The 14,801-nt window shown below is 38.0% G+C and overlaps 1 protein-coding gene across 1 annotated transcript; it reads right to left on the bottom strand.

Moving 5' to 3' along the window:
• Positions 1-722: 722 nt before the first annotated feature.
• Positions 723-14,048, bottom strand: acer2 (alkaline ceramidase 2). The gene is made up of 6 exons (XM_071505278.1): positions 13,578-14,048; positions 13,027-13,141; positions 10,336-10,477; positions 9,621-9,758; positions 3,844-3,981; positions 723-3,336 (listed from the first exon to the last, which is right to left on the bottom strand). Exons 1-6 carry the CDS (start codon positions 13,689-13,691, stop codon positions 3,150-3,152), a joined length of 834 nt encoding a protein of 277 aa, XP_071361379.1. The 5' UTR covers positions 13,692-14,048; the 3' UTR covers positions 723-3,149.
• Positions 14,049-14,801: the final 753 nt, after the last annotated feature.

Genomic DNA, 14,801 nt, shown 5'->3' with positions numbered 1-14,801 from the left:
TTAGAGTGTCATTTATTCATCACGGAATAGGAAATAAGATTATAATCTCAATCTTAATAATACATAGTAGGCTTTGTAGACCCATAGGTTTTAATAAACCAATTAGACGTTATGGAATTAAAATAAAATAAAGAAAAATAATAAATTATTTATTTTATGAGGCTGCGTAAATCCTTTACACCTTCTAACTTCTTTAAGTTATTTTTTTAAATACACTTGCTGCTTTTATATTTATGTTGAAAAAAAACTGGAAAAAAAAAAAAAAAGCCATGAGGCTTGTTTCTGTCGGGTTTTGAAAGCATGAAGTCATGTTTACAGGGGCATATACTGCACATGTACATGTATGTCCTGACATACAATATGTTTTAGAAGCCTGTACATTTGTAAGTTCTTTCTCAGTGACAGCCTTCTGTGGAGGGCAGTGGTGGCTTTTTGTGTATTAATTTTTTCACATATTTTTGACTGTTTTTTTTTTTTATATACTGAAAACTGAAGGTCGTTTATGGGGTTTCAGTGCTGAGAGCAATAAAGGCAAAGTGAAAAAACTTTGCCCCCTGGTGGCCAAACCCCTCCTCTGCATCATAGTGAGTCAATCCATACTTCAGTCCATGTAAAAGACACAAGGCTACAAAATGTACAGGTATTAACTGTGGATATGTTTGATGGATGCATTATTCCGGTATGACACTGTGTTTAATCTGCAAAATAAACACCATTGGCCATTTTGAATAGAGGCTTGGTTTATTGCATAAAATAAAAGTATGTTCTAATCTATTACAAATATTTGTTTACAAAACAGGATAAATTATGAAAATAAATATTCTGTGCAGTTCATCTGTATTATCAATGCAAGCAGAAAAAAAAAAGATTAGATTTATATACACACACATAAGTCCATAAAAAAAAGACAAGTCACTGTTATGAGACCATAATCATCCCTCTTGCCAAGACAAACATCACGATTCAGAGGGCAGCATTAAACATGCGCTTCTGTTCACACAAAGTCCTTTATCTGATGCTAATTCACTGATACTAATTTTCAACTTGGTTATACTCCCTTTTTCACTGCATCATGCAAACAACCACCACTATGTATGATTCAATATGATTTGCAGCAAAATCAAATTAATCCTGGGCACTACATCTTCTTTGTTCACATTTTCAAGACTGTCTTCAAAATGCTTCCTAAAGATACAATAAAAAAAGAAACAGTTTGTAATAATGTTTGGCAATACAAATGTAGTAATAATACAATATCAAAATAATTAACCATTTAGGCAGTTGATTCAATTTTGGCTGCACATCATTTACAAAAATAAATGTTTTTTGGATTTAACAAAATACTTCATGTTGTTAAAAAATATCACTTCAGAATCTCAGGAAAATAGTTGTTTTCTTTGTAAATCATAATCCTTCATTTTACCCTTCATGCAAGCACAAGTTATTTTCGCAGTTTGAGTTCCCAGAAGCCTCTGCAGGAGGACAGGAGTCAAATAATATTAGTTAAACAGCTTGAGGCAGCTTTAAAGAACAACATGTACAACAATGGTTTGAGGTGAAAAAACTCTGGTGATCCTTGTCTTTTAGGGTTAGTGTTTTGCTTTGCAACATCCAAACTACTTCTGCTTCCCTTTTAACACTGCATAGAGTCCCTATTCTTTATTTTGCTGCTAAATTTGAGTGTTAGTTTTCGGTCAGAGGTAATAAAACCCTAACTTGTCCCATTATTTCACCTGCTATAAGCTACACATTTCATCCGTTTACTACCCAATGTAACTGATAGATTGTTGTTTACCTATTAGGGCAGTTTCTAAGATAGGACATACATCACAAATTTAATGCACCTTCACCTGCCTACAATCCATTCTTCTGTTTGATTAAGGCTTCTTGCACAGTTTAGATAGTTTCACTGACATTTAGCACAATGTCTAAAATACTGACACTGGGATAAATAACCCTGAAGAGCAGTTAAAGAGATGAGATGTCTGAGTGAAAAAATGTTTCATCATTGAAAGCTGTGAATTAGCCAGATAACTTTTGAATAAATAATTGTAATTACCATGTTCTGAAATGCTATACACTGTGCAAGCCAAAGGCTTTGAGGACCATTCTTCATTTTGTGCAAAATAAGTAATTATTTACTTGAACTGTCAATTGTACTCTGATTTTCACATTCTGTTTTTTTTTTTACTTTGGATTTTGCCCAATACCAAGGGGTACCTACTCATTCAGTAATACATCACTGATATGCTATCCCTAGAACAATAACTGAATATTAGACTGTTAGTAAATACAGACAGGAATATATTAAACATTTCTCATATACTATCTTGAACAATCACTGTGGCATGCTGGGAGAAAAACATAGCACACCCATAATAGAATGAAGCATTTTTTGTTTCTGAGTTTCTTTCATCAAAATGCCTGTCGACACAAAGGGCAAGTGTAACAGCATAAATCCATTATGTATCTGAAATACATAAGGCTTGGTGTGAATAACCTTCTCAAACATCTTATTATCCAGCTTGCTGATACTTTGAGTTTTAATGCATTAGTAAATAATGCATTATTAATCACAGTTATTGAATCCAGTAATTTATTAATTTATCTAAACATGGTTTCATAACAGCCAGACTGCACCTATGAGATGCTATATTTATGTTTATAAAGGCGATATAATGCTTTATAATGAGGTTTTCTGAGTTACTATAAGATGTACAAAAGCTTCTCTTTCAAGAAGCTTGAAATGCATGATAGTAATACTTTCACTCTTAAAGAGATTACATGATCTCTCATGCAAAGCCTGAGAATGTATTTGGAACACTGTAAAGGTTTCTTGGCTTTAATACTGTGTTGTTTAAAAAGTCACTCTGCATCATGTTAGACTCATTTTGTGAAACCTTTTGTTCTTTGACAGAGTTGCATAAACGCTGCTGTGTAATAAAGACCAGACCGGGGAAGGAACAAGGAAAAGATATATCCTTGAGGTTGGTCAAAATGTGCATCACCTACATCATAGAGTCAATAGAACACCAGTGGACGTCATCCGACTCACGGCTGTGGTGGTGTATCTTGTTGCCATGCGGTTTGAAACCATGCTGGTGAGAAGTGTGGAAGCACAACCAGCTGAGCAGCAGACTCAGCTCACTTTAAGTCACCTTGATTGTAGACTTCTTGTGGACACAGAGCAAGGAGACATAGGGCACGCCGATGAAGGCCCATTTCTCATTGGGCCAGAACATGATGACGGGTCCTCGCTCCGGAGCCTCGGTCGCAACGTCAAAGTAGGCGAAGCAAACACAACCCAAGTAGGAGGCCAGACAAATAAGGATGTGCCTGAAAGAGCAAGAGGAATTTGAGTGAACCAGATTCTTTGAGAAATGGTTCGCTAAATATATCTGGGTGTTTGCAGGTGCATCTGTTCAAGATTAACAATGTCTGCAGAATAAATCGCCTTCTTAGCAGGTTATTTTAGTCTGTAATTTGAGTGTTTACATTTTCACTTTCTTGCAACAAGAAAAAAGGTCAGTGCAGTCCAGCTTTGCCTGTTTCCAATGTAAATACACCTGTTTGAAGTGAATAACAAATATTTCATTTTTGCTCATTTCTGGATAATAAATAAAAACATAGTTGTAAACAGGTTGATATTATGTGACTGCAGATTTGGCAGATTTCTTCAGATTCACTATTTCAAGAAAAGATTTTTTGAATTAAATTACACACATACATGATAGCATGGACATTTTGAGTCCAACAGCAAGTTTGAATTACATTCATTTCATTCATAATGTCAATAAATAACCTTAATAATATCACATATAGTGCTGAGTTGTTCAAGCTTACCAAGCGCAGTGTAAATAGGGAAAGTTGACAGATGACCACATTTCACAGAATATCCTGTCACTGATCCAGCAAAGCAGAGCCAGTGCCCACCAGATCCCTGAGATCAAGCCCAGCTTGAACACCCGTGGGTTTTCACACCTGCAATGACCAAAGAGTGCACTGAGAAAAGTGTTCAACTGTGAAAACACACACACAACACACACAAGCTGGGGAGTAACCAAGAGCAGACTTGCAGATATTATCGTGATCTCTAGTATTTTATCATCATTAGCACCATCATCAACAAGCATCACCAGCGCATACAGTAAACTGATTTTTACTTAAATATCTGATTTTGTTAATTGCGCTTCGCTACCTGCTAAATGTAAGTCCATGATCCACTCACATTTTTTCTCTGTGTTGTTTCTCACAAAACTCCATTAACTAACATCTGGTTCTTCAGCTGCTAAATGCTCTGCTATGTTCACCAGCTAGTTGCTGACTGTCTGGTGATTGGTGCTGGGCAGGTTGTGTACAGTGAGTTTTTTTTAGCATTGTCATTGAAAACAGCTGCCTGATATGTCTGAAATTCATACTGCAAAGTTATGGGCCAGAAAGCCAAAGCAGTGAGTTGAAAGATGCTCATACATTGTAAAGCTGAGGGGAACCGCCGAGTTTGGCAACACCTTTCACATACAGATAGTCATTTAAGCCATTGCGAGTGTAAAAATATTGATCATAGCAGCTTTAAGGTCCATTGTATTTTGTAAATCTGCCATGAACATGCCTGTTGATAATAATTAGGCTCATTTCATTACTAATAATATAATACAACTTCATTCTCTACTGTAGTGGGAACAGAACTGTACTGTATTGTACTGTAGAATAGAACATTAAGACATAAAACAACATACACAAACAAATGAATCCACTGGGAGTAGCAGATGATACACATGGGAGTGAGGGAAGAAAAATATTGAGATAAAATAAAACTACAATGTCATGTTTGAAATTGTAGCTGGATTGGGTTTAGCCAGATGCATCATGAGCCTCCCAGGGGGAAGTAATTCATGGTCACACAGGCTGTGGATGGTCTCCTTCAGAATAAACTGGGCGTTGTATTCGGTAGTGGTGGTGAACAAATTCCCCAGATGGCTCTGAGATTTTCTAATGATTTCACTGGCTGTGTTGACTCTAAGTAGGGGGCTTTTAAATTCACACCTGAGATGTCCATACCAGGATGTTAAATTTAGCAGTTAGCACATTTATCTTTAGATGAGGGGATTATCTTCCTCTTTCTTTTTAGGACCAGACAGAACGGTGACCTGAGTACCAAGAATTCTGGTCTACTTCTCTCTGCAAATATCTCCTAGTGGACACACCACTGACCTACAGATACATGAGCTAATCCAGAGTGCTGCTGATAAGCTATTCTTAGTCTTGTCCTCCTTATTCACCACAGTCACAGCCGAGGCAAACGCTGAGTGCGAAAACAAAGACGAGGGACAAGGGAGGCTGTATAAACTGTGTTGACAATGCAGCTGAGCGGTCACTGTGGCATAGTTCGTCACATTCCCCTAAGACAGAGCATTTGATGAAGTTATACCATTTACAGGCCTTCAGGGTTACCATCGTTTCAAGGTCAAAGGAATGTTGGGATGACACAAACCCTTTTCCAGAAAGCACTACAACACAATAAGATTCAGATAAACAACAAGCATCACTCAGCTGCAGAGGACATGAAACATTTTAAGTGCTATAGCTTCAAGTAAAGGAGCAGGCATGATGACTATGTGACAATGGTTTTGTCTGTGGAGTTTTGTCTGTGGCCACCAAAAGAATGTAATGTTCAATATTCACTCCTAAACAAAAAACATGACATTAGCTCACTATGTGCTCCACTATGTTTACTATACTTTGTCTGTTGTGTGGTGCCGGGCAGGTATTGGAAAGGGAATTTATTAGAGATTTGTTGCTGCAGACAGCTGCCTACTGCAATTGGAAACGAGGACAGTTGGCATTTCCGAGTTTCCGAGACATCCCAAACTGCCCTGAGCATTTGTTAATAGGTCTTTTCTTTAGTGAAGTCTATTGTCTTTTGTCCATGTAAGCCTGCGTGTGCTGCTTTGCTGCTCTCCTTAACTACAGCCACGTTCTTCACTGTGAGCATTTCACTGTATATGAGAGTGAAGACAAATGTGGAAAATGGTGACGGACTGGTTGTCGGAAGTGACAACCAGTTGCCAAGATTTGATGATCCAGCGATAACAAGTCTGTCATCTCCTCTCTTTCAGTGTGCTAGCAGCTTCTCATTTTAATTCAACAGTGACCGTCGCCGGTTGAAATGACATCATCAGCAGCGGGTCATATCAGCTGTTGCTAATTAATGTTAATTCCCTGGATATGCTGATGGCAGGCCAAAAGAAAACTTGGCTGTTGCCTGTTTGTGTGCTCTCTGCAAGCCGCTGTCTGTACTAGATTTTTTTTTGTGAGATAAAAGTGGAATCACTCTGATATGTTCTGTCTCTCATTTTATGTCAATTTCAGGGATCACATTCTTTCAGTTAAACCTTTCTTAATATAGTACTAATAATTCAAGCTCATCAGCTTTTTATTTTTTGAAGCAGGTCCTTCAGTGTTTGGATCAAGGGGCTGGTGAAAATAAGGTCTTCCAGGTACATATTTAATCGACATAAGGTATGTATAAGTATTAGTATGCAAGATATCCAACACAACTTTAAATATTAAACTTGCATCAGGACTGAGGACAAAAAAATTTATAGGGACATCCCCAATTTTTAATTTAAAAAGTGTTTCATAGTGCAGCTTTAATATGTTTGCTATCAATAGCTACTATGAGCTACTGGTCCTACCAGACCAAATAAGGCTAAAAAAACAAAACCCCTGACTCTACTAATCTAAACAAGGGTGCGTTTTATTGGTTATGAATTCAACTGTTCATTTGTGAGAGAAGTTATGTGTTATTACTTCTTTCAAAAGCTATATGGTCGCACTTTAAGTCAAATATTTCATATAATGACCCAAACAGGCAAAATGCCACTGTCTTACATAATTGGTCCAGAGAGGGAGGAGAAAAAAAAAGGTGACATGGCTACTCAACAGCAACAGGAAGTACAAAAATAAATAAAAATAAATGGCCAATGATACTTCTTCCCAGAGGGAAATAGGTCATTAACTTGTCATGAATACTGCATTATTCTTTATGTTTTTTTAAGTGTTTCAACCAACTATATACTCAAGTCCTGACTGATCATCAGGTACATACATACTGGACATTGAGCTTCCCTGAGTCGGCCAACACCCCTTCCTGCTAACAAACACACTGACAAAACAATCACCACACAGTCAAATTATCTTGAATACTGTGACTATCAGCCCAAACAGAAGCACGGAAGAACCAGGATGTCTCCTTGCACACGCAGTGTTAATGAGTGTGATGGAGAATTTGACTGTTGGGGGCAAAGATAAGTGAGGAAAAAGCCAGCCTGTCTATCTGGGGTGGAGTCCTGCTAAGACATTTCTCTCACTCTAGGGAATAGAGAGGAAGAAGCTCTATAAGATCAGTGACTAAAAGCCAGGCACTTATCAAAGACACTAAAAACAACAACTAAAACACTAAAGGTACAACAGCTCTTTATGAACTGATTTTAATGTTATGTCAGAAGCTGAAATAATTATTAACTACTCTGAGATGATGGGCTGAATCGAGTCATCAGATGATCAGTCAGGTTGTAAACAAGCCAGGTTATCTGAGAGTCATTTTCTTCTGTGGTAAAACCACAGTGAGCAAACTTTGCATTTTGCTTTTCAAGATTATTTCAAGTTTTTTTTTTATCTTTAAAGATTTAATTTTTGGCATTTTGCCTGTATTGGACTGGTAAGTACACAGTAGAAATACTGACGTGAAAATGAAAAGAGGTAATGTTCAACAAAGGCACCAAGTTGGTTTATAGTATGCATCTTAAGCACTAGGCCATCAGACGCCACTATTTTGACTTTCAACTGAAAACATTTCCAAACCTGGGCAGATTAAATTACTGATACTTTGACAGATGGCATTTATATTTGCTGATACGTATACATGTAGGCATGTGTGTAAATATGAATGTATAAAATGTATACAAGCTTTTTCTCTTAATGTCATTTTATATACAACATTTTTATTTTGTTGTATTATGGAATTATTTGCTTTTAAGCTTGTGCTTTTTAAGAGCCATCCAAGAAAGCAGAAAGTTAAATAAGGAGTAAAGGATAGTCAAGCATATCTGTTCTTTCAATAGCTGGTATAATACCATCTATGGAGGGTCTCTACCCATGTTTTTGCGATGTGAAAATTTTGCATGTACAAAACACATTTTTTCAGACATACTCACTTTGTTTTGTATCATATTTGTCCTTTATCAATAACACATCTATTATAGCACAGCTATGACTAGTTTTATGGCTTCAACACTTCCAGTTAATGTCATATTTTTTAATGGATATCCTCTAAACAAGACAAGTTGTTTTTGTCCATGTGGAAGTGCCTTGAACAGGGGCCAACAGACGTACTGTAAGAGAAAAAGCAAACAACAACAAAACAGTCTTTTCTTTCTGACGGCAAAAGTCCATCAGACAGAGCCACAGGAATTCTCTCCCACTTAGCAACACAAAAACAATTGACCTCAATACATGACTAGCACTGGAAGTAATGTCAAGAAATACTAACAGGTTGAACAATGGATGACTTAAGGTTAAAAGACTGACGGCGGTGAGTAAAGGTTGTGGGAAACGGAAACAACAGGGCATAGCTCCACATTACTGTGACAGAGGAAAGCATTAGTGAAACACACACACACACACACACACACACACACACACACACACACACACACACACACACACACACACACACACACACACACACACACACACACACACACACACACACACACAAAAATGGGCATGAATGCCTTGTTGTGTGTTTTCAGGAACATTCTTTCACATCATAGGGCCCTATACTTAGCCTGATGACATGTCATTAGACAATGTAAGTACAAAAGGCCAAAGGTGATATGTTAATGTTCTGCAGAATGCAGGCATTACATCTCCACAATATTGTCCTGTTAACTAATACATTTATTACAGCAGATGATTTAGCTGAATAGACAACTTTAAAACACAGACACAGAAACTAATCACTGGTATCTGTTGCTGAACATTTAAACTTAGTATAGTTTTAGTGTTAAGTTTAAATGTTTACTAGATGAAGATCTGCACATCAAATTAAATAGGGTTGCAGTAAGGAAATATTTTTTATATTTACTACTAGCTGCCTTATGCAACTGTTGTATAGCTAACTGAAGACCACTGGGTAAAATATGAACCTATTACATTGAAGATTAGAGGTAATGTGGAATATGGTCGACAATTCTGATCTGTTTAATAATGCTGTACACTGGCAAGATGAAATCTAAATATATAAATACAATTTATAAAGGACTAACAACAGATTTGAGTACAGTTGTTTCCTAGCAACTGATTTACTTATTACTTAAGTTCCTTGACAAGGCATTTTATTATGTTTTAATGCTGTGAACCAATTTATTAAATATAAAAAAACCAACACAAATTATTCATACTGACAAATGGCTTTAAAGTCAGAACAAACCATGTGCAATTAAAGATGATGAAGAACTGTGATATGTGGTATGATGTTCTGTAACAGGGCTACACCCAAAGCTGCCCACACTCTCTTCTGCTGTTTAAAAAAAAAAAAAAAAACAGAAACCACCAACCTTTTCAGCTCAGTAATGAGCAGTGCGGTGCAGGGGATGCCCAGAGTCATAAGTGACAGTGAGTTGACGACAGGTTTAACAAAGGCCAACCCTGTGGTGATTCCTGACAAGATGCCAATGACCACTTTGAACCTCGACCTAGAAGGAGAAACAAAATAAATCATAAAAACTGAATTTTTTGCACTCTGACCAGCATTGTGAAACACAGAAGGAATGTTGGGATGACTCAAAAAGCACTTCAACACAAATGTTCAGATAACAAACCAAAACCACTCAGCTACAAAGGCTGCGGAAAACACAGCCTGAAGTGAAAGAGCAGCCATGATGGCTCTGTGACAATGGAAAGAGAAGTAAAGACATGTGATGCATCTTTTACTGGTGTCAGCTATCTTAGACAGGCCTATTATTAAACAGGAGAGTCATAGCAGTGGACACATCATATGACAAACCAGTTGCCAACAGTGAGTTCCTACAGATGAGCCTGCTGAACACTAACACAGTGTAGCAACCTGAAACGGATATTTAAAGTGAAATTGATTTTATGTGAAAATGTGGAAAAATCTACAGTGACAACAACTTTGTTTTCCTCTTATGTGTTTGGAAAACAGATCTGTAATTTTGTGCAACACAACCACTACTGCATCAGAGGTCTCCAGCTGTGTGCATATGATGTTAGTTATGTTATTTTGATGCAATATCGTAGCGGTCAACATACCGATCCCTCCTGAACATCCTTGGTAGGTATCTCTTGGGGAACCACATGGCAATGGCACACATGAGCACCCATAAGATGGCCAACTCATCCAGCATCTGGCCGAGGAAGCTGAGGGTGGCGTGAAAATACGTTGATCCAATACCTGGGAGAAAGAGACCCAGAACTGAGATGTAATCTTCAATTGTTGAGTGAGTTAATGATTCTAGATAAATGAGACTGAATCCTTTAATGACATCCTTTCATAAAGTACGGAAAGGGAAAGGAGTCATAACTGTATTTTTGCAAAGTGTACAACTGAATTTTTTCCATTTCCATTTATCTAATGACTATAGCAACCAAAACTATGAAAAAGTTACAAATGTCACCACTGGACAAGCGGAGTTCAACAGAATACAGGTATGAAAACAATGTATAACAAGAACATTGAATGTTTTAGGTAGACACCTGACTTCAGCATCATCTACAGTGCAACTTGCTTTGTGCCAAAAACAAAAGCAGCTTAGACAGCTAATACCGAGAAATGCTGCTTTAAGCAAAGAGCCACAATGGAAATGACAAGTTCATCACAAATAGTTACTTGGACCTCAGCGTTACTTTAAATGTCAGTTCTGAAATACTGTGGAGGGATGGATCTGTCAGCGCTGCTTTGTTATCACAGTCCTACAGTCCCCTCATTATCAGCATAATCTGTTTTCATAATAGGCGCTGCAGGAGCATTTCAAGAAAACTTCTTATCTAAGACAAACTGCTGCTTTCAAGCCAATCAATGAGCTTATACTTACATGTTTTAAGTCAGACTTTAAAGTCTGACTTACCACATGTTAATATAAGCTAATTTACCTAGACTTCCACGATAGTATATGAAATATTTTGAGGTGACTTCTAGTCAGACAAAGATAAGACATTCAATGGGGTCACACTGGACTCTCAGAAATTGTTTTATTACTACTTTCTGATATTTTATCGACTAAACAATTCATTGAGAAAATAATCCGCAGACTAATTGATAATGAAAATGATTATTAGTTACAGGCCTACGTGGAAACACTGTAAAAATATGGCTATTGGTAGCAGGCAATTAAATGGTCCTAAACCATATGAATGACTCACAGTCCACACACAGCTGAGGCGAAGGCCAGAGACAAATAGCTGAATGTTGTTTTCATACTAGAATCTACAGAGTTGTTCTTCTGCTCAAGTCAAAGGTCGATGTGACAGCAGAGGCAGTGGAAGGGAGATGAAACCATGTAACCCCTTGACAACAATGTTTTTAAGTTTTAACAGATTCCTAAAGATGGATGCAGCTCAGAGCCCCTGAGCCACATACATGAGCATTTCTGATATGGAACATGTGAAATTAGGCTTCAACAAGTCACCAAAACAAAGAGGAGGCTTTTATTCACTTAAAGGTTTGATCACTGGTTCAGAAGGCAAACGTTAGAGATCACTCCGACAATGCTCAGACAAGCTTAATATGAAGTTACACAGTCCAGTTTGAGAATAAATGACCTGTTTTGCATTTCACCCACAGTTCAAGTGCCTGTGAATAAGTCAATTATGCAAATCCTATTCAAATGCTACTCAGTGTTTTCCCTGCATTCCACGAAGGTCACCTCTCTGGAGCAGTGGGGTCTCTCAGGTTATCTTTGCTGACAGTGCAACCAGAGTGTTTTTCCAAATAGCACTAGGGAAACAAGGCAATGAAATCTCTTTAGGACTGTGCTGCCATTTATATACAGAGGCACCATTTAAGATAGAAACACTGTGACAAATCTAGGCAATAGGCTTATTCATTGGTCAGATGAATAAGCATAGTCATAATAAAGTGTAAAGGGTAAAAAAGATTCAGTGTTGTTGCTGCAGTTTAAGAATGCAAGCTGACATGTGTGAGTGCCTACATCCATGATCCAACCATACTTTAACATAAAAATACCTACACATAACTCATACAGGTTGTAAAATGTACAATCCATGTACATGTACACACAATATTTATGTATTTTTCGGGCTGCAATTTGTTTTCATTATCACTTATCATCTGCCCATTATTTTCTTGATTAATCAACTAATAGCCAATCAAATATTAGAAAATACAAAAAAATATATGTGCTCAGTTTCATAACATACACTCAGTGGCTACTTGATAAGATACAGTTTTACAGTCTAATGCAATCTAATACAACTGTTCTGCCATTAGGTCTACTTTGCTGAGGCTCATTTTTGTACACTGTCATAGAGGTGTTAATTCATTTATATTTCTAGCATTAGTGGTGTGACTGTACTGTTCTGCTCTACATTGGCTGCTTCTAATATTCTGCCATAAAACACATCTCAGTATAACCTAATCCAGTACAACACATTTACCTGTGAGTAATAAACATATAGTTGGATTAAAACCCCTTCTGAGAGAGTCAACGAAAGCTGAACATTACAAACTTTGTAAAAGGGAGAATTTACGGCAGAGTTGTTGGATTGTACAGCTGTACCTAATAAAGTGGCCACTGTGTGCAAGCTTGTATATGATACAAAGAACACACACAGCAGAGGTATCTTTTTATATCTGTAAATGCATCTCATTCTAGCCTGATAGGTATTAGTCTTGATGTGGCTTGTCAGGTAAATGAAGCTGAACACAAAGGTGAGAGGTTAAGAGGTCACCACACAATACATACTGTCCGGCAGCCGACTTACCGACCACAACCAGAAGAATCCATATGAGGTAAATTCCACTGTTGAAATGTGTTGCATATTGGCGGAACAAGCACATTAATATGGGCGGCAAAACAAAAAACAAAATGTTGCTGATCTGAAATGATAAACAAAAGGAAAACTATGAGCCAAATTACATCACAGTTGTGTACTGATCATGTTGCTCAATGGCAACATGTTGGTCAAGAGTTGACCAGCTTGCAGGCCCCAGTGGCCTTTTGCAAAGTGACATTCAGCTGAAATGAAGAAAAGGAAAATCTGTAACCTGATGCTAACAGTAAACATCGTGATGCTGAAACTGAAAAGCAGCCAAACTGTTGAAAACCAGTATAACTTAACAGCTAGCTACTGCTAACCTGTGGTTAATATCAAAAGCAATAAGAAAGCGGCGCAATACAAAGGAAAACAAAGCAAGAAAAGCTGTGGTCTAGCTGTGACTGCAAACAAAACTATATTACGCAAAGCAACAACAACAACAACAACAACAAAAAGCACACATCGTTAGCTTAAGGTCCAACGACTGTCAAACCGACCGTGTTGTAAAATTCAGCGATGCTGGGGTAAATAAGGTAATTGCCTTCACACCAGTCCACCTCGGAGCTGCCAGCCTGCAACTGGTCCCAAAAAATCAGATTAACGTTACTCATGTCTGGACTAGTTGTGTCGGACGGACCGTGCAGAGCGTACAACACTGCGCCGTCAGCTTTGGAGATTTAAAAAAAAAAAAAAAAAAGAAAAAAGAAAAAAGAAAAAACACCCGAGAAAATGTCCCTCTCTGTTGTCTCGTTGGTCCCACGCTAAATGTGAACGTGTGAGACCTGACGCCTATTGTACACGAGACGACGCGGTGAACTGCGGTGGCCGTCGCCGAGCTGCATGATCTTAAGCCGCGGTCCGTCCACAAAGCCTCCTGCCCGTCGTGACGTTCCGCTGTGTGCACTGACAGCTGCTCCGACCGTCGCCAAAGAAGCTGCAGGCGCTGCAAGAGGGTTCCCCCCCCCCCACCACCACCACCACCACCTGCTTCCTGCTTCTCTGACAAAGCGACCACAGCAACCGATGATATTTCTCATATCTCATGAGAGGAATCGTGGTCGTAAAAACAAGGGGTTTTCTGAAAAATAAATATGCAACAAGACCAAATCAGACGATTTGATCGACCCATTAGTCGATCGCTTGGAAATTGATTGCTAACAGGGGGTTAAGAAGAGTAGCATCTGCATCCGTACAACAGGGAAGAACAGCAGCCTGGGTTTACCCACTAGGTAGAAGATAAAGTGAAACTCGGTGAGACAGCACGTACACAAGATGTCACTTAAAGCTGCAGCAAAACTTTGATGGGCATGTTTCACAACAGTTAAATAAAAGATTTGCATACTTGTAGATTGTTTCTCTCTCTCACACACAAACACAACAGTTTACACCTTCTCAAATTCTTCATTGCAAGTGCATACATCATGTTTTGACAAATTAAGGAACTCGTACGCTCGCATTTTTTTGCTACAAATGCTCCAGGGAATATCTGCAAATCAGAATGGGAATTCATGCACACCTGCAGAATATTTTCTCACAAATATTTTTTTTTTTTCTTGGATATTTTTGTTGCACAAATTATAGCAGGTGTAACTGTTGTGTTTGTTGGAGAGAAAAGAAAGAGAAAAGTATGCAACTCTTTTCTCTGTGACCTCAAATGTACTGATACACATGTGTGACTATTTTATACAACTACTAATTCATAAATACTTTCATAACCTCCT

This window comes from Trachinotus anak, unplaced genomic scaffold (assembly GCF_046630095.1).
Source record: "Trachinotus anak isolate AG129_WGS33_773 ecotype Australia unplaced genomic scaffold, CSIRO_AGI_Tana_v1 ptg000019l, whole genome shotgun sequence".
Classification (NCBI taxonomy): domain Eukaryota; kingdom Metazoa; phylum Chordata; class Actinopteri; order Carangiformes; family Carangidae; genus Trachinotus; species Trachinotus anak.
Note: the sequence above shows the minus strand (reverse complement) of the source record. Positions and strands in the feature narration are given on the sequence as shown.

What these genes read in the sequence shown, in the direction of transcription:
- acer2 (XM_071505278.1), bottom strand. Translation starts at nt 13,691, where the DNA reads ATGAGTAACGTTAATCTGATTTTTTGGGACCAGTTGCAGGCTGGCAGC. An exon ending in TCGCTGAATTTTACAACACG is followed by an intron (nt 13,142 to 13,577) that starts GTCGGTTTGACA and finishes TTATCATTTCAG; the next exon opens with ATCAGCAACATTTTGTTTTT. An exon ending in CTCATTACTGAGCTGAAAAG is followed by an intron (nt 3,982 to 9,620) that starts GTTGGTGGTTTC and finishes TGGTCATTGCAG; the next exon opens with GTGTGAAAACCCACGGGTGT.